At 47.0% G+C, this 17,547-nt stretch overlaps 8 protein-coding genes across 8 annotated transcripts; 5 read left to right on the top strand and 3 right to left on the bottom strand.

The window, feature by feature from the left end:
- Positions 1-210: 210 nt before the first annotated feature.
- ASPVEDRAFT_134359 (S-methyl-5-thioribose-1-phosphate isomerase) lies at positions 211-1,410 on the top strand (the record flags this gene model as incomplete). Its single annotated transcript, XM_040807119.1, has 2 exons — positions 211-737; positions 798-1,410. The coding sequence occupies 2 exons, from the start codon at positions 211-213 to the stop codon at positions 1,408-1,410; spliced, it is 1,140 nt and encodes a 379-aa protein (XP_040669601.1).
- A 1,401-nt stretch (positions 1,411-2,811) lies between these two features.
- Positions 2,812-3,815, top strand: ASPVEDRAFT_195669 (uncharacterized protein). The gene is made up of 3 exons (XM_040809190.1): positions 2,812-2,900; positions 3,014-3,170; positions 3,273-3,815. Coding segments are annotated over exons 1-3 (432 nt in total). The 5' UTR covers positions 2,812-2,899; the 3' UTR covers positions 3,547-3,815.
- A 379-nt stretch (positions 3,816-4,194) lies between these two features.
- On the bottom strand, positions 4,195-8,018 carry ASPVEDRAFT_85262 (putative nuclear pore complex subunit Nup133; the record flags this gene model as incomplete). The annotated part of the gene is made up of 3 exons (XM_040817668.1): positions 4,195-7,538; positions 7,588-7,657; positions 7,719-8,018. The coding sequence occupies 3 exons, from the start codon at positions 8,016-8,018 to the stop codon at positions 4,195-4,197; spliced, it is 3,714 nt and encodes a 1,237-aa protein (XP_040669599.1).
- An 832-nt stretch (positions 8,019-8,850) lies between these two features.
- Positions 8,851-10,163, top strand: ASPVEDRAFT_54157 (ACP S-malonyltransferase; the record flags this gene model as incomplete). The annotated part of the gene is made up of 3 exons (XM_040814891.1): positions 8,851-8,872; positions 8,971-9,051; positions 9,112-10,163. The coding sequence occupies 3 exons, from the start codon at positions 8,851-8,853 to the stop codon at positions 10,161-10,163; spliced, it is 1,155 nt and encodes a 384-aa protein (XP_040669598.1).
- A 106-nt stretch (positions 10,164-10,269) lies between these two features.
- On the bottom strand, positions 10,270-11,349 carry ASPVEDRAFT_890968 (uncharacterized protein; the record flags this gene model as incomplete). The annotated part of the gene is given in 3 exon segments (XM_040818503.1): positions 10,270-10,841; positions 10,954-11,286; positions 11,305-11,349. The coding sequence occupies 3 exon segments, from the start codon at positions 11,347-11,349 to the stop codon at positions 10,653-10,655; spliced, it is 567 nt and encodes a 188-aa protein (XP_040669597.1). The 3' UTR covers positions 10,270-10,652.
- A 959-nt stretch (positions 11,350-12,308) lies between these two features.
- ASPVEDRAFT_54155 (NuoB/complex I 20 kDa subunit family protein) lies at positions 12,309-13,156 on the top strand (the record flags this gene model as incomplete). Its single annotated transcript, XM_040814890.1, has 4 exons — positions 12,309-12,351; positions 12,398-12,587; positions 12,649-13,004; positions 13,062-13,156. 4 exons carry the CDS (start codon positions 12,309-12,311, stop codon positions 13,154-13,156), a joined length of 684 nt encoding a protein of 227 aa, XP_040669596.1.
- A 909-nt stretch (positions 13,157-14,065) lies between these two features.
- ASPVEDRAFT_134493 (rRNA-processing protein MPP10) lies at positions 14,066-16,174 on the top strand (the record flags this gene model as incomplete). Its single annotated transcript, XM_040807137.1, has 1 exon — positions 14,066-16,174. One exon carries the CDS (start codon positions 14,066-14,068, stop codon positions 16,172-16,174), a length of 2,109 nt encoding a protein of 702 aa, XP_040669595.1.
- A 125-nt stretch (positions 16,175-16,299) lies between these two features.
- Positions 16,300-17,161, bottom strand: ASPVEDRAFT_134407 (uncharacterized protein; the record flags this gene model as incomplete). Its single annotated transcript, XM_040807128.1, has 2 exons — positions 16,300-16,783; positions 16,911-17,161. The coding sequence occupies 2 exons, from the start codon at positions 17,159-17,161 to the stop codon at positions 16,300-16,302; spliced, it is 735 nt and encodes a 244-aa protein (XP_040669594.1).
- Between the last annotated feature and the right edge of the window lie 386 nt (positions 17,162-17,547).

The following is a 17,547-nucleotide window of genomic DNA, read 5'->3' as shown; positions in this document are numbered from 1 at the left end:
AGAGGCCATACCCACCATGCCCCGCTCTCCTCCCGTATTTTATATTTTAGGATAGCCACAGCTGCACAGCAGGCCTGCACACCTGCCATGAAATCCGTTACTATCAAGTAGCTGAATCACCCAGACACCCTGAATATTCAACTGGCCCATATGTAAGTTAGTTGCAACCCTATATGTATTTCTATACTCATGTGAACCAGACAGCCAAAAATGGTTTTAGAAGCCATAAAATACCAAGACGGCAAACTTGCCATCATCGACCAGCTCCAACTACCATTTGTGGAGCAGTATGTTGATGTAAGAACAAGTGAAGAAGGGTGGCAGGCCATCAAGAAGATGCAAGTTCGAGGAGCACCTGCCATTGCCATTGTGGCAGCCCTTTCACTCGCATCTGAAATCCAATCGTTGTCCAGACAGGGGAAATTGCCGCCCAGTGCGGAGGAGGTCAGCGTATTCGTCATTGAGCGGCTTAATTATCTTGTGAGCAGTCGACCAACGGCAGTAAATCTTGGCGACGCGGCGCATAAACTCAATATGATTGTGTCCAAAACTTCGAAAAGCCCTGCATCAACAGCCCAGGATGTTGCGAACGCATTCATCAAAACTGCGGAAAGCATGTTGACAAAAGATCTCGACGATAATACACAAATTGGTGAAAATGGTGCTGCATGGATATTAGCAAACGCACTCACACCACAGCGTTCCAAAGCAGTTGTTTTGACGCACTGCAACACTGGGTATGTCCAGACGTGGACGCATTGCGTATCCAATAATTCACTAACTTGAATAAAATATAGCTCCCTTGCAACATCTGGTTATGGTACTGCGCTCGGAGTAATACGATCTCTCATGTCAAGAGGCGGGTTGCAACATGCCTACTGCACTGAAACTAGGCCGTATAACCAAGGCTCGCGTCTAACAGCGTTTGAACTTGCGCATGATAGAATTCCTGCAACTCTAATCACAGATTCAATGGCTGCGGCTCTACTATCAAGACCGGGAACCGGTGTTACTGCGATCGTCGTTGGCGCGGATCGAGTCGCAGCGAATGGTGATACCGCAAACAAAATTGGCACATACGGCCTAGCGGTATTGGCCAGGCACCACGGGGTGAAGTTTCTGGTTGCTGCACCACTCACGACAATTGATGTGGCAACAAAATCTGGGGACGATATTATCATAGAGGAACGGCCACCTTTGGAGGTGACGAGAATTAAAGGTTTACAGGAAGATGATGTCACCGGTGACTTGAAATTGGGTACGGTTAGAATCGCCGCTGAAGGCATAAATGTTTGGAATCCTGCCTTTGATATTACACCATCTGCGCTTATCGATGGGATAATAACAGAGAAGGGAGTTGCAGAAAAGGACGAGGAAGGATATTTTCATTTGGGAGAACTTTTTGAATGATCAGCATTCGCTGCTCCAGCGTCCAAACGAGCCTCCTCATCATTGGTATCCGTCAGTGCCGAACCAGCGTTTCGATTTTGCGATTCATGTAATAGGCTGTCGAGTTTGCTCTCTAGATCACCCAGATGTTGCTCAAGGAGCGATGCTGCTTGCTCCCCGCTATCAACGAGTTAACTGCGCACCATTGTTTGTACATGGGACATATGTAGATACCTTAAGATATCTTTTAGTACCTACACACAATAGATGATGAGTACCCGCTTCCAAATATAATATGGGATATCGATATTACAAGGAGCGAATGTAGATTCTATGCCTGATAAGATTCGACTTACATCTGCAAGATTAATATCAAATGTCCTCTCATTATCTCCAGTCGTCTCTGGCATGACTAGAAGTTGATAAAGTGTTCTTGCTCGGTATAAAAAAATAATTGCAGATAAATTGTTCTGTGATATAAAATTGCATGTGGTTGTGGGCTCCTAGATTTGATAGAGAACGACCCACTAATATACACTAGCCTCGGGACTCAGAAGGCGGTCCGACAGATTGAATGACCTACAGTGTACATATGTAATTACTCTGTACAATCATCAACACTGTGGTTGACACTGTCCAGCTTACAGCATAACCCCCATATTGAATATATACTACCCGGCCGCACCGCACGTGCCTTGATTATACCAAGAGTACTCAGGTGCATTCGGGTGCATTCGTAGGAGAAATAGCAAGGTTGGATCTTTGTGACTTGTCACAACCATACTGTATTACCACCCCACTTGAGCTCGACTATCTATCTTACCAGTAAGTGCGTCCTGATTCAACGGGCCATTTGGCAATCATCCAAAAAAGGCAATTGATTAATTTACCCCGCAAATAGCTACAGCGAGTATGAGGTCATGAGCCTGTTACTAAGGCATTTAACAACTGCGAGTATCGATAGAAGAGAACTGAACCCCCATTGGAACATACTTGAAAGGCTTCACAAGTTATCATTGTCTGTAAGTTACATGCCCATTTCTGCGTAGCCTAATCCAGCCCCCGACTTTTCTCCAGTTTATCAGCAGTCAGCTTAAACACTCCTATAACCCATTTTCTCCTGTTCCCGGGCTACCCACCCGGACAATTTGAAGTACTGGATCGACCTTATCCTATATCTCCATCACATGCTGTGAGAGAAAAAAACGGCTCTGTTGCTCAAGATGGAGCAGCCCACTACGGACCTTACTCATCCTCTTGAGCGTTGACAGAACCAGGGCCTTGTATTACTCGCTTGACTTTGAACAACCCCAGACAGTAATCATATGACCACTTGCCAACTAGCACTAGAACCTACCTGCGCCAGATCCTGCATTTCCCTCCCGCTGACGATGCTCCAGACATGTGTTTCTTTATCTGCTCACCACCAACGGACCCGATCAGGTGAACAACAAGTACCATACCTCGAGGCAGTTGGTTACCAATAAGAACCGGCTCATTTCATCTAAAAAGTGCGCGTCTTTGCTTCTAGTTGGAGATTACTTTTGTTATCCAAAGGCCCCTTTCTTACATCTCTGGCGGTACACTAGGGATTGTTTCAGCTGAGCAGCTAACTGGACTGTAGTGACTCGTTCGCACAAAATAAATGACCGTGATCATTCCGCACCGCAGACTGGAATCATAGCTCCCAACGAGGCCCTTCCCCGTTACTTCGCAAAATCAGGCCCTGTTGATGCCGATCCCCGAAAGACCAAAAAGGATGGTGGAGGCAAGGGAAACTGGTGGGACGCCCTTGTTATTTATACCTTCATGCACACATACAGCGCCATGCACGGCGCGATTGGCATTCTCAGGTAAATAGTTTGCTGACTGGTTAATAACAGGGGGCGTTCAGGTGAGGAGGTTCGAGATTACGAATACAGCTTCATGAATGCCCGCCGCCGCTCGAATAGCAGTGTTCAAGGAATCTCGGGTTTCAAAACCAAATTTGAAACTATCGAGCCTGAACCAGTCTTTGAAGAGGATCTACACGGGCCATTGGATGAGAATATCATTGATGGGCCTCCTTTTGTCAAGGCTGACAGTGTCAGTAGCGGTACCAGTGGTGGTGGCGAGATCGAGAAGGCTGCCGACCAGAAAAGCTCCACAATGAATTGAACGGCGCCGCGTACACCCAAATTCTATAATGTTGTCACTATCATGTACGGGAATGACCCTGATCGCTGGGATAGGCGCACTGCAAACACCTAGTCGAAGAAAGTCTATCCTAGTGGTAAACGGCGAGAGGACTTGCAATCTTCATTATGATAGTTTTGAGCCCGCTAACTAAACATCATTAAAAAAACAAAAACGTATACCTAGTTAGCGAATATATTCGAAACAGATTTTTTTTTTTGTTTTCCAAAGCTAAAGCTACTCTGGGTGACGAGGTCGCCAAGTAAACTGGTCTCTTTCAAAGCCAACTGAGCCGCTCCTTCCGCCTTGGACTTTGCGCTTGGTACAATGAGCATGCTTTGAAGTCGCTATTGTTGGCAGGTGGAGGAAAGCTATCACTGTCGACCGAAAGTGGTCTCATTTTTCTTGCAGACTCATGAATATTTTTGAACAGAAACCCAAGTTCTTCTTTCTCAATATATCGAGAGAGAATGGCATTCTCCTGGTAAAGGTCATGAGAAATTCGAGTCCGTTGCTCTGGACGAAAACGTGACGAGAGAAGTGCAGAATCAGATTCGTTGAGTAACACATCCTGTGGACGAGTGGGCAAATAAAGTGGTGGACTGCTGGGGTCCTCTGTATGTTCTTTAATCAAATTAGCAAACGGATATTAAAGTCTGTTCGGGTAGAATATTTACCATCCTTGAAGCACCAAACAAGGGTACGAAATAACGAAGTGGTATAAAAGAGTGACTCGGATTCGCTTCCCATCTGCTCAACTGCCCTACCAATAGCACTCCAGTCATCCCTGAGAATGCATCTGCGCCAAACAAGTTTTTGAAGGGCAAGGCTGTAGTTCGGTTCACATTTAGCGCCAATTCCAAGTCGAATGACTCGCAGGGCTAAATGAAACTCGCTTCCAGAAAACTCGTTTTGTCCAAAATCGGATTCTTGACTGGAGTCGATAAGAGTCAACAGATCGATGAGCTGGTCAAGGCTTAGCACTTTACGAGATACCACCTCTGCGAGAGCTTTCTTGAGTAGTTCATGTAGTGATGGTCGGGAATCTGCGGTGGAATTCGCGAAATGGTCCGTCGCCAAATCAATTTCGGCTTTCTGATCGATGGCATCCTGTAAAATCGGTGAGATGTATGCGTAAATGGCCTCCTGAACAGCACTCATTTCCGCAAGTTTCTCGAGACGTCTGATGTCGTCCTGTACAGCTCGAGGGTTGGAAGGATCGGCCTTTTCATACGTTGCTAGATGCGCGAGTTTGGCCATAGAAAGTTCCACGCGATGACTCCAGATGTCCTGCTCATGCTCGAGCGCGAGTGTCTCCAAGGATTTAGCAGCAGATTCGTAATCGGCCTCGCCAACGACATCATTGACCCAGCTGAGTTTGGCGTAGGATTGATATTTACGCAAAAATTGAGTAACAAACGGTTGAAACTTCTTCAGCGAAAACAATATCCCCGATTGTCCCATTGATATTTGGCGGGAAAGGAATGCATCAGCCCACGCCTCCCCGAATTTCTCAAAGTAGTGGGTAACTTTCTTATCAAGTTCCGTTGAACCTGTCCTGAGGCTAGCTGAAACGTCTGTATCGCGCGCAAACATCACGCTTTTGCTTTGGTCTTGAAGTTCAATTATTAGCTCCACGAGAGCACCCATATCTTGAAAATTCTCCGCCAAATTTATGGCCTCTTCCAATTGTCCGATGCCTGCTAGTTTGAATAGTTGCCACCTCCGTTTTTTGAGGTGTGATTGCTTCGTCGTTATGGCCTCATCGATTAGTTTTTGCTCCTCCTGAGCCAATAGCCACCGAACCCGCTCAGAATACATCTGACCTAGGATTCGTAGGTGTCTCGCACTGTTTTGTGCAATTTTCCCCGCTACTTGCTGCTCCGATGCGTCGGTATTGGTTGGCGTCTGGTGTATCCAAGCTCTACAGCTGTCAAGCTCAAGATCCAACAAGTGACCCGTTTCAGAGTAACTGATATTTTGAGAAGTCCAAAACTCAGGAAGACCTTCGTAGTCAGTAATTAAGACCCCGTCTTCCAGATACCCATCTCCAATTCCGAATCGAGAGGCATGCTCATCTCGGTACTTGAATGCAGTTTCCAAGACCGCTAGAGAGAGCTCGCTGGCCTCCAAAATGCGTTCTGACATTTGCCGCATTTGTTTGGAGGTGTTCCCTTTCTGAGGTTTTATTGCATGAAATATCCAAGGTACTATATGCTCCATTCGATAGGTATCATATAGGAACCAGTGGCGTACCGAGTCGCTTGCATCATCCGTCTTTGTTTTGAACTTCTCGCTCATTAATCCCAAAACATGAGCAAGAAATGTTGGCCCACTGTTTTTGCATTTTCTGGCACTCTCTTCCAGCTTCCAAATTGCCTTTTGAGCCGCAAGTTTCTCCGCGCCCCATAATAATTCCCACCAGATTTGACGATCGAGGATTTTATTTTGTTCAATCAAAAGCCGTGAAAGATCATCCAAAGCTTTTGCGCGTAGTTTCAGATTCTGGTCAATGGATATGGCCGTTGTAGGGATAAACTTTGAGGTAGACTGGAGTAACCCCCGACAGATGCAGAGGGTGGCTTCTTCAACATCTTTGATTGGGAAATTCAGATCGCCTTTACTCGATAAATCTAGCGGGTTTCCTAGCATTGTACCATAGAACACAGCCTGTTCAAGTTTATGCCGAGCAGTGATTTGCGCATCGTCAGTATCATTGACGATTTCTTGCCTAGGTAAGGCAGTGATACGAACCACGCCGAAGTCTCGAATCATGAGCAAGCATGTAGGAGACGTACACCCGGGGCTCTGATCCTCGAACCCCGTCCCTAGTATCTCATAAGCCGGCCCAGATCGAAAATTGATTGAATCGTGGAATGTCCGTGGTTGACCGTTGTCAAGCAGCAGCTGTGTGCTTGGTGTTTCGTCGACGCTCTCCAACGACAGCAGCATTACAGATTGGCCTAACACGATGAAAGCCGTTCCCCAAGGCTTTGGAACGTACAGACGGGGCTGCAAGCTACCAAATCCGGTTGAAAAGACATGCGAGCCAATAGGGGAAGTGGATATAATCTGAGTGTTTTCGGAGAGGCTCAACTGAACAACATATGCTCGGATATCTGACCCAGAAGAAAGGCCAACTAGAACTGAAACCCGCCACGACTTTCCAGAATCCATCTGCGAGTCGTTGGCCTTCTCTTTGCTCGAGCAGAAAACGAGATCCCAGAGTCTAACTTCATATTCCATGCCTTCGTCCAGGCCGTGTACCGCCATGCATCGCCGCATGTCTTCTTTGACGTCATATTGTCTTTTCAACAGGCTTCCATTATTCCAGTGCGTATCCCAAATCTCTATCAAGCCTGCCGATGTCGCGATTATGATATCCCGTTGTCCCCGCTGATATGATTCGCCAGCACGCACGGCGGCAACTTGTTTTCTCCAAAAACCCGCCCCGAGAGCGTTTTTGATACCACCAAGGAACCCAATTCCAACACTATTGGGTGGATTTTTCAAGAAGTTCACTGTGATGGCCGGTTTCCCCTGTGAGTCTCTAACAGTGATATGGGCAACCCGCCCTGATGAAAATGTGACCATGACACCGGAAGGCTCGCCGTTCACTATTTCTGTAGCATGTTCACCCGAAAGCATCCCTGGAACATACCCCTGAAGCCCTGTTTGCTTTTGTCGTGGGAGACCCAGTAATGCGGCGTAAGACACGGTTTCCCAGTATATTATTTTTCCATTATGTGGCATCAAAATCATTAGTCCGGGGGTAGCACTCGTAGCCGTCGATAAAATTACTCCCAACGGTGCTACACCACTACCTTCACTATATGAGTCGGGTATAGGGAGCCGGAATACGTCGCTAGGTGAGGGCGAGGAGGCCAGAACTGAGTATGGCCAGATGATGGCTTCGGATTTGGTGATGACAAGTCCATACCCGTAGCTGGAAGCGAAGAAACACTTGCAGGGGTCTGATACAGCCCATTAGTTATGCATAACCAAATTAATTGTTGAACATACCCAATTGAAGGCCCCGAATTTGATCTGGCAAAGATGGTAATTGGCATACGGTATAGAAATCCGTCTTTGACTGAAATACAGTAACGTTAGCGCATCGAGTCTAAGATGGCAAAAACAAAAGGATGACAAACTAGTATAATCGGCTCTACAGAATCACCTCTGCGAACGTCTGATTTTTTGCTGGTTCTTATTGGAATATTTCGTTGGATTTCGCCATCAGGGTTGGGTGCTACATCCACATCGTTTGCAAGGGATCTGTGATCAAGGGGGCGATCTGTCAGGTCTCCTATCTTTGGATCATCATCTTGACGAAGAATTGATCGGTGTCTTTTAGCACTTGGTGGTTTTATAGATTCGCCGGAGCTTGTACGCTGGCGCCTTCGCGGATTCCGCAGAGATGTTGTGGAAACTGTAGCTTTGGGCGCGAACATTGTCAACGGGGGTGCACATAAATCATTCGCATTCACGGTGACTTAAAAGGTACTTCGCGCATCAAAGAATAGAACATTCAGTTACAATGAGGTAGGTAAAGCGTTTGGTCTTGCCGAGCTGTTGCTTTTGTTCTATCAGGCTTCAGCAATGTTGTTGATTCTCGCCGAACTAGGGCGGTCAGTCGCCAAAATATTCACATTGACAATGAATACTGGCCAGGCGGTGAGTGGGCTCTTCTGGTAGTATTGGAGGCCTCGAACCCCAGTTATTTGGCTGTCTCACCACTGAGCAGAACCACCATGGCCTCGTGCTCCTAACCCCTGAATTTCACCTAGGGATTGCTAGTATATGTTAATGAGCTCCTGTGTATTCGGAAAATTTTCAAGCTATTAGGAGCTAGGCCGAGCCGGAATCACTTTGTCTTGCCATTTCTAATACTAAAGTACACTTGGAGGCCATCAAATTTGTTTATAATTTACGGGTTTGAAATATGTTACATCAAAAATTACCGAAACCCGTATCATCAGACCCCCCACCAAAAAAAAAAAAACAAGTCGCATATGCTGGGTATAATTACAATGCTCCGTAGAGCCAGCTGTTTCACGCCGAGTCATATCCCCGCAATGGTGCTTTGTCACATGACGTGGACCTTGGTTTCTCCAAACTAGTTCAGTCGGACCCCAGCTGGCCAACATTAAGATGTTGCCTGCAAGCAACGGCTTGCCTTGGTCAAGAGCACTAGTTCATGATGCATACCTTGTTTCACCGCAGCGCTTCTATCACTGAGAATTATACGGGCTACTGATTCCCTTGCCTATGATCTTGACAGCGATGTTCACACATCTCGGGAGGGGTGAGGAAAACACACGGCACGGGCCCATCTACTTGCAATATTAACTAAACCAGGCAGATTTATTAGAGAGGCCATATATCGTGGATATCCCATAGCAGATTTTAGTGGCAGAACTCATAGACGATGCGCAGCCAACTCCATTAACCCAAAGCCGTTGCGCACAGCACTGTTCTTCCCTGGTGAGTAGTTAGCCCACCTTATGTTTGCTAGCCATTGAATTGTCACTCACCTGAAGTTAGGCCATGGGGTACAACGAGTTGGCATGGCCCGCCCTTGGATTGATAAATTTCCAGGTGTTGCAGACCCCTTCCTGGAAGAAATGGATTCAATCTTGGGGTTGAAGCTGTCCCGAATAATCGCGGGAGGACCGAACTCAGAACTCAATAAGACTGAAAATTCACAACCTGCCATAATGGCAACGTCAATATTAATTCTTCGAATACTTGAATCCGAGTTCGGATTTAAAACAAAGACCCGTGTGGATGTAACCCTCGGACACAGCCTAGGCGAGTTCTCTGCACTGGTAGCAGGGGGCTATGTTTGCTTTGGCGACGCATTAAAACTAGTTCGGCGCCGAGCTGAAATAATGTCTCAGTGTACGCAACACGCTGTCAGCAAAACCGGCGAAGATTACGGCATGATCGCATTAGTGTGCGAACCAGAGCATATGGACGGCTTGATCACCACCATTCACGAGTTTTTGAGTCCGTCATTTTCGGATTTACATGATGAATCTTCAAATTGTGGAATACCGCCGATTGAGCAAGTGGTGATTGCGAACATAAACTCCAAAAACCAGATAGTACTCAGTGGCAGCATTGAGAGAATTCGGACATTACTCGTTCAGCTCCGTCAGTTTAGCGGTCACGACCCGCGTGCAGTGCGACTGAAAAGCGAAAGCCCATTTCACAGTCCTATAATGGCCCCAGCCGCCGAGTACATGAGAAACGCCTTGCAAAACATCACGGTTAATTTTCCTGCAGATATGCCTTGTGTCTCAAATGTCTCTGGCCTTCCATTTACTTCAGCGCCTGCACTCAAAGAGCTATTGTCACAACAATGCGTTGATACGGTAAGATGGTGGGATAGCATCCGTTACCTAGACCAGGAGCGGGGCGTAAAGCGTTGGATCGGAATCGGACCAGGAAAAGTTGGTAGAAATTTGGTGGGGAAAGAGGTTGGGAAGGTGATGGCCAGTGGGGGTGGCGTTTGGGCCATCTGTGATTTTAGGGATGTTGAGGAGACCCTTATTGCATTGGAAAATACGGAGAACGACATGCTGCAAGATTAAACCAGGGTTCGAGTATCGAGCATTTGCTTATATATTTTATATATATAGCATACTACCACGGTAGCCTTTTGGATTGGCCATGAAACGACGGCTCACTCCAACTCTCAACCGAATTGATATAGTTCAGCATCGTATACAATATTTCTGGCCGCCTACTGGGAAGCGAGGCATGTGTGGAAATGTCGTGGATACTGAATATCAGGCTCCTAGTCCATGCTCGAGAGCTTAGCCAGAATACGCAGGAACCGCTCACTGCTGTTCTCGAAGATAGGGCATGGAAGTCCGTCAGTCATGAACCCGGTACTGAAATATAATTGCCATACTGAAAACTTATGTCAAAACTGGGTCCCTTCTATGGATAAAAAGACCACAAGAAAAGGAGGACGAGGTTACCTGGATATAGTTTTGCTTTTACGACCCCCAGCGATAAAAATTAGCTGTATGGTAGCAGAAGGATAACTAGGTAAATGCCTTAAGGATCAATCGGTATTATAAATTAGTGATTCCGGTAGCCCACAAGCTGCCAATCCGGCTGACTTCCGAAATAAATTTTTGGTCTATGATATGAGACGGCTTTGAGGTTTGGATCGCGCCATTCGTCATGGTGACCCGATCATCTGGACAGTAAAATGGGTTCTGGAGAAGCTGTATATAGGCTGTCTGCAAGGCTCGAAAGGCCTACAGTTCACGATGGTTAGCATTTTAGAGCCCCATTGCCCATACAAATAGGGCTTGGTAGCCGCGTAAAAAAAAAAAAAAAAAAAAGGCTAAGTGGCGTCATCTGACATACTGGTTTAAGGTCGGATTCTCGGAAACTAGATCGTATGCTTCCATGTGCATCGTTGATTCCAAATGGGGTCTGGCCCCCGATCAAATCGATGATTATTAGGAACTTAACACCAGTGGTTGTTAACCACCCGTAGGATGCTAGCCGCTCATCAACCGCATGCAACAAACCAAGATCTTGGTCAATCGAAGTTTGTTTCTGGCGTATTTCAAAAACATCAAGAGACGCGTTCAATAGAAATGAGAATTCAATTCCAGAATCGGAATACGGCGGAAAGAGTGACATATGCAGAGGGTTATCCTTTGATTGTATCAGTTTCAGCGCCGCCCAATCTAGCTAAGTATTATCACATACAGACTTCCCAATAACACCAATGCAGGCTATTTTCGGTTCTGGCATTGTAAAAGACGCCCCGCCGGAGTGTTACGTGTTTTCGGGTTTTATTGCACGACCTCTGACGTTGTTTCCCAGGTAGCAGGTGGAAATGGAACAGGATCCAGGAAGGGGTGTGCAGGGGATGGTTGTTTGGGCAGCTCGAGTACGCTGCGGCAGTGGGTATGCAGGAATGTCGCTGGAAACGAGTCGAGGCAATTTCGAAACTGAAGTTTGGATAAGCAAAGGCAAGTAAAGTAAGGTACCTAGGTATCTAATAGGTAGTTACTCGGCACCAGCATGATAGCTGGACGGACGGAGTCACTCAGATCACCTTAGCGCGGGCGTGATCCTCGGGTCGCCCTATGAAAATGGATTCCCATGCCTAAATTCGGTGACAGGCCAGAGCTGTTTCATTCTCCGCCAGCCTGATATCTCGCTGCATCTCGACAGTCACAAACAGGAAAATATATACTCAAGGTTCATGATATTGACCATAGGATGTAGCTACGACATTTCCTCCCAAAGGTCTGTGCCTTCTATCATCCGTAGTGTTCGCGCGAGGTACTACTATATGCCCCAGCGAAATCCCAGACCCCGAACTTATGAAACATTTGACTACTTACAACTACCTGCTCTCTCCAACCTTTTGGCCTGCCTTTTTTTTTTTTTTTTTTTTTAGATACATTGCAATTGAGTTGGTAGAATAATTCATCCATGATGGCGCTCGAGCAGAGACCGACTCCAACCTGAACAACCCAATGAAAATCGTATCTTTGTAATTGCTCACCGCCCGAGGTGTTCCAACCAAAAACTTCGGTTGCCCACTAAGACCATCAATGCAGAGTGTATCCCGAATCCTTGGCCGACCGACCACTGATACTGAATGGTTTTCCCATTGAATAGGATAAAGCTCCTTGATTTGGGCAACTCCTTGAGCAGATCAGTTTCTTTTAGCAATACCACTATAAAAGAATATTGAAACCATGATATCCCTTTCAGGGCGTGCTTTGCCACGCGCCCTTCATGGTATACTCAAATTTCCGTCTTCTTAAACTGCGCTAACATCTGACAGTGCGCCCAAACAAAACGCTGTGTGCTCCTCAAATCCAGCGCGTGGCATTCTTATCTACATCTTTAACTAAAGCGGCAACGGCACTCGAACGACAAGGCAAAGTTGGGCAATTGACTGCGTCTGGCCAAGTGCGGAAGGAGGTGCCTCTACCGAGTCAGGAGAAGAAAGAAGGTGCAATGCAATATGTGCTGTATGTGGCCCCGGATTTCATGGTTGTTTTACAGTTTTTCATGTGTTAACCATACATCAAGGACCACTCTTGACCAAGTCGCGAACTGGGCACGCCAAAGCTCCCTGTGGCCAATGACCTTCGGACTCGCCTGCTGTGCCATCGAGATGATGCATCTGTCGACACCCAGATATGACCAGGATCGTCTCGGTATTATCTTCAGAGCTTCTCCACGCCAATCCGATGTCATGATCGTGGCGGGCACTTTGACAAATAAAATGGCGCCGGCTCTTCGGCAGGTTTACGATCAAATGCCTGACCCCCGCTGGGTTATCAGCATGGGTAGTTGTGCGAATGGCGGTGGCTACTATCATTACAGCTACTCCGTCGTCCGTGGCTGTGATAGGATAGTTCCCGTTGATGTCTATGTTCCTGGATGTAAGCCACCCCGAAGCCTCATCGCACTTTTCCCGCCGACTGACCGTTTTCTTCAAGGCCCACCAACATCTGAGGCGCTGATGTACGGCATTTTCCAACTCCAGAAGAAGATGAGGCACACACGGATAACCCGCATGTGGTATCGGCGTTAGTTTTGCTCTGCGCGGTTTGTCGAGTTAACCTTGGGAACTACTGGTGATATGACATTATATTTTTTTTTCTCGCAAAATGCTGTACAAACCTCCATAAATTCAGATGTTCAAGGTCGCCAATACAATTGAGTGTTCCCATGTTGATGTCTCAACGGGATATATAGGCCCAATGTCTAGATTGTTGAAATGAACGCTGGACTGGGAGGGGTGTGGGACAACTCTGCGAAGTATACAAAGTGAACCAAGTGAATATGCAAAACTACCCAGTTTCACAAGGTAAAGTGTCACCGTGCACGAAACACCTATAAAACCTTTGACGGTAGAATATGTTACACTATGACCTTAGCAAAACTATACTTTCTACATCCAGGTATCTGAATCTACCTGAACCAAAGGACAAACAATCTAGCTTGGTGATTTAGTGGCTCGATAAGCACTTGGTGTTGTGGTCCTACTTTTCTACCAATTTTACTACAGTTCCTGTCAACAACAATCATGTCTTTATTGTCACATCTATTACCAAAGGTAGTCTAGTTCGATTATTGATTCTACGAGGGAGCTATCTTGAAGATGTTCCTTTCCTATCCCTTTAAACTACCTTTGAGTAAATTTTAGTTAAGATAGGTATGGTTGGGCGGGTCCATCGTACGGTTGTTTCCGAAAGTGGCTAGTCCCGGCCTTTCATGCTTTTCTGCGATGTCAACTTTTTTTTCCCTCCCCTCTCCAAAATGACAAAGGTAAAACCATCAATTCCTTCAGCAAAAATCTAGCTGGCTTAATAGGAGTCAAATTGCGTTGTATAGGCACCCGATCCCTTGTGGAGTGTCTCTATATCCCCCCCATTTTCTTTTTTCGTTATATTCTCCCACTCGCTTCGATACGATAAACGGCAGCTATCATCCGCCCTAAATGAGGTCAAGGCATTACGCTCGAGACCAACCTGGGCCTGAAACTTCGGATGCGGTACCTTTGTCTCTCAAATCGACGCTTTCAACACCCTGGGACTTCCTTCGTCCGACCAAAAAGTTACGTACCAGCATATTAGACAGCGCAAAAGTCTTCCTCGATCCTCTTGCGGTTTCGGTCAGTGATTCTCAAGCTACCCGCCAGCGAAATGTTCGAAAACGGAAGCGCCCAGACGAAGATCGAGACGCTGTATTTATTTTGCGGCTGAAACAATTATATGTGGATGGCTTTACGTCGGATCAAATTTGGGAGCAGGCTCTACGTATTTTCGATTCAACAGACCAAGAAATCCAGCGCGACTACGCAACTTGGGTCCATTATGTACATCAGTCTGTCGCTGAACTACCGGAACGTGCATTGCATCTCGACAGCTCATCTCAGGATGACGTAGAGGTTGAAAATGCTAATTCCATTAGTGGCATGAGCTCTATCACTGATGGATATAGCGTTGACGGAAAAATTGTTGAAGAAGATCAATTTGATGCCGAAAGCGACAAGTCGTCTCAAGGCTATTTGGATCAGAGCGACAATGAAGAAGATGGCCCTGATGGAAGCTCGGATGACGATCAGGATGGCGGCACGTATGTGGAAGACCGATTTGGATTGAATGATGGTTTTTTCTCTATTGACGATTTCAATAAACAAACTGAGCTATTTGAACGGCAAAATGCTCGAGGTGACTTGGATGCCGAAAGCGACGATGACGAAATCAACTGGGATGCCGATCCTCTTGGTGCAGAAAACTTGAATCTTTCTTCACGGACAAGAGTTGATAGGGCTGGCGACGGCATGGACCAGAGTGTTGACGAAGAGGAAGAAGAAGGCCCGACTTTCGACGATATGGGTGCTCATGATGAATCGGATATAGATGAAGACGATTCTCGCGCCACGGCTCTCGGGGGATCAGGTTTTTTTAACACGAGCGACATCATGTACGCTGACTTCTTTGAACCTCCACCCCGGAAATCGTCGACCAAAAAGTCGCGCCCACTCCCGAAAACGCAGCCACGTGGCGGAATCTCTGACGGTGACATTGCCCGTGCAATGGCTGATGTTCGCCGCGACTTATTTGACGATGAAGTATCAGCTGATGGTAGTGAAAATGAGCCGAGCGACACCCAGGCTCACGCGTCAACCCACGAGAAACAGCGCGCACGCATTTCAGACGAAATTCGACGGTTAGAGGCTGCTAATGTGGCGAAGAAAGAATGGGTGGTCGCTGGAGAAGCTAGGGCAGCTGAAAGGCCCACTAATTCACTCATAGAAGAGGACTTGGATTTTGAAAGAATTGGCAAACCGGTGCCAGTCGTAACAACGGACTTGTCTGAGAGCATTGAGGAGTTGATCAAGCGGCGAATCATCGCTAAGGAATTTGACGAAGTCATACGCCGCCGGCCGGGGCTGTCGGATCGCCAGCATACTCAAAGGTCTCCTGTTGAACTCGAGGATAGCAAATCACAGCAGGGCCTCGCGGATCTATACGAAGCAGATCATCTCCGGGCAACGGACTCAAATTACGTCGACCCCAAAAACCAGAAGCTTTCAAAGGAGCGTACAGAAATCGGTGACCTCTGGAGGGAGATAAGCTCTCAGCTGGACACGCTTTCCAATTGGCACTACAAACCGAAAGCGCCACAGGCCAGCATAAATGTTGTTACAGACGCTGCCACGATTACAATGGAAGATGCTCAGCCCAACGCTAGTGGTGCCGTTCGCTCATCGGCGACTCTTGCACCACAAGAAATCTACGCACCAGGCGAGAACAGGAGGGACACTGGTGAGATAGTATTGAGGAATGGGGTTCCAGTCACGAAGGAGGAAATGACTCGAGAAGAAAAGGCAAAGCTGAAGCGCCGACAGAAGAAGCCGAGCCGCACCTCTGCTGATTCCTCCAATCAGCCTTCTAGAACGGCGGTTCAGAAACAGCAAATTGTATCAGACCTTAAAAAGGCAGGTGTCAAGTTGATCGGGAAGGAGGGTGATATGACAGATCTTAGTGGGAGTAAGGTTGCAGGCATAGGCGGGATTGGCGCTCATGCGATGAAGCTATAACTTTTTAGCCAAACTTCCATTGAGCAGGTTTGGACCGCGTCCGTGGGCCAGCGAATGTTCTTTTATTCCGTTCTATATTGTATGCTACTATGCATTTATTTTCGTGACCAACATCCCTAGGTTTTTCATAGGACGATACCTTCCCCACTGGCACCGGACTTTGATCGTATGGAGTATATGTAGATGTTCTCTCGCTTGTAGGTTTCGGCATCCGGGTCGTCGTTAATTTCGGTAAGGTGGAACGTTTTCTTCGCTAGTTTCAAAAACCGAAGGTCTGCCCTTCGGCGCTTTTTGAAGCAAAAATAGCAAACGGAGTTGGGGCCTAGGAGTTCATCGAGTGTTGAAATTAAGAGTGGAAATGCGGGTTCAAAGTAGACGCAATCCGCGGCGAGGATAACCTCGGGATGCTGTGGGATATCATTCGAGATAGGAACCCCCCAATCTAATACTGCAGCATTAACGATCGTGGTGAGATTGTTGAGAGCGACATTGGCTTCCATGAGGGGTAGCATTGGCGCTTGATCTGTGATATATATAGCAGATGGGCCAAGTTCACAGCCAGAAGCAACTGCTAGCCCAACAAGACCGCCGCCTGCGCCGAGCTCAAGACTGGACTCCGTAAGTTAGTCAATCAATATCGTGGCAACAGATAACAGGGTGATATGGAGTGTCGTTAGGAGATTGCTCTCCAACTCCTGAGCCGAGAATGTGGGGGAAGATGATAAAAAGGACAGACATTGTTTTATCAACCAAACTGGAGCGGTGCTGACGAAGCATATATTTAGCCAAAACCATGCCAGCAGGCCACAGCTGACCACCACACCCCTCCTTTAGGTCTTCTTTAAGGAGAAGAGGCCGCTGTAGAAGACCGTCGAATGACACATTGCTCTGACCGGCTTGCTTAGTCTCCCTCACGGGAACCAAAGACTCGCTTATGTTAAAGGGATCATTGAAACCAGCCGAACCTGGAGATAGTACATCTTCCATATAGGTAACAGGGCCTCGGAAGCGAATCTTGTGGTGATTGTCGCCTTAAGAGGAGTTGAGGAATGCTACCAGTAAAAATTTGCGGGCTTCCAGAAATCTTCTGGTTCCTCTCTCAGTCTCGAAGTTAATAATGTCGTCTACGGAGTACTGTGCACAAAAAAAAAAAAAAGGTACTAAGATAACCGCGGGCAGCACTCATTGGCCCGAGGTTCCAGTGCTTAAGGCTTAGCATACCGACCTCCCAGCACTTCGTCCGAAGCAGAACCCTCCGTCTTTCATTAAGCCACTGGCCTGGGGCACTGGCGTGCATCACCAGCATGGACTCCCTTAGACAGGGGTGTTTTGTTGGACCAACTAAATGAAACGGTAAACCTTACACCCCATAC

This window comes from Aspergillus versicolor (assembly GCF_001890125.1).
Source record: "Aspergillus versicolor CBS 583.65 unplaced genomic scaffold ASPVEscaffold_6, whole genome shotgun sequence".
In the NCBI taxonomy this organism is placed as follows: domain Eukaryota; kingdom Fungi; phylum Ascomycota; class Eurotiomycetes; order Eurotiales; family Aspergillaceae; genus Aspergillus; species Aspergillus versicolor.
Note: the sequence above shows the minus strand (reverse complement) of the source record. Positions and strands in the feature narration are given on the sequence as shown.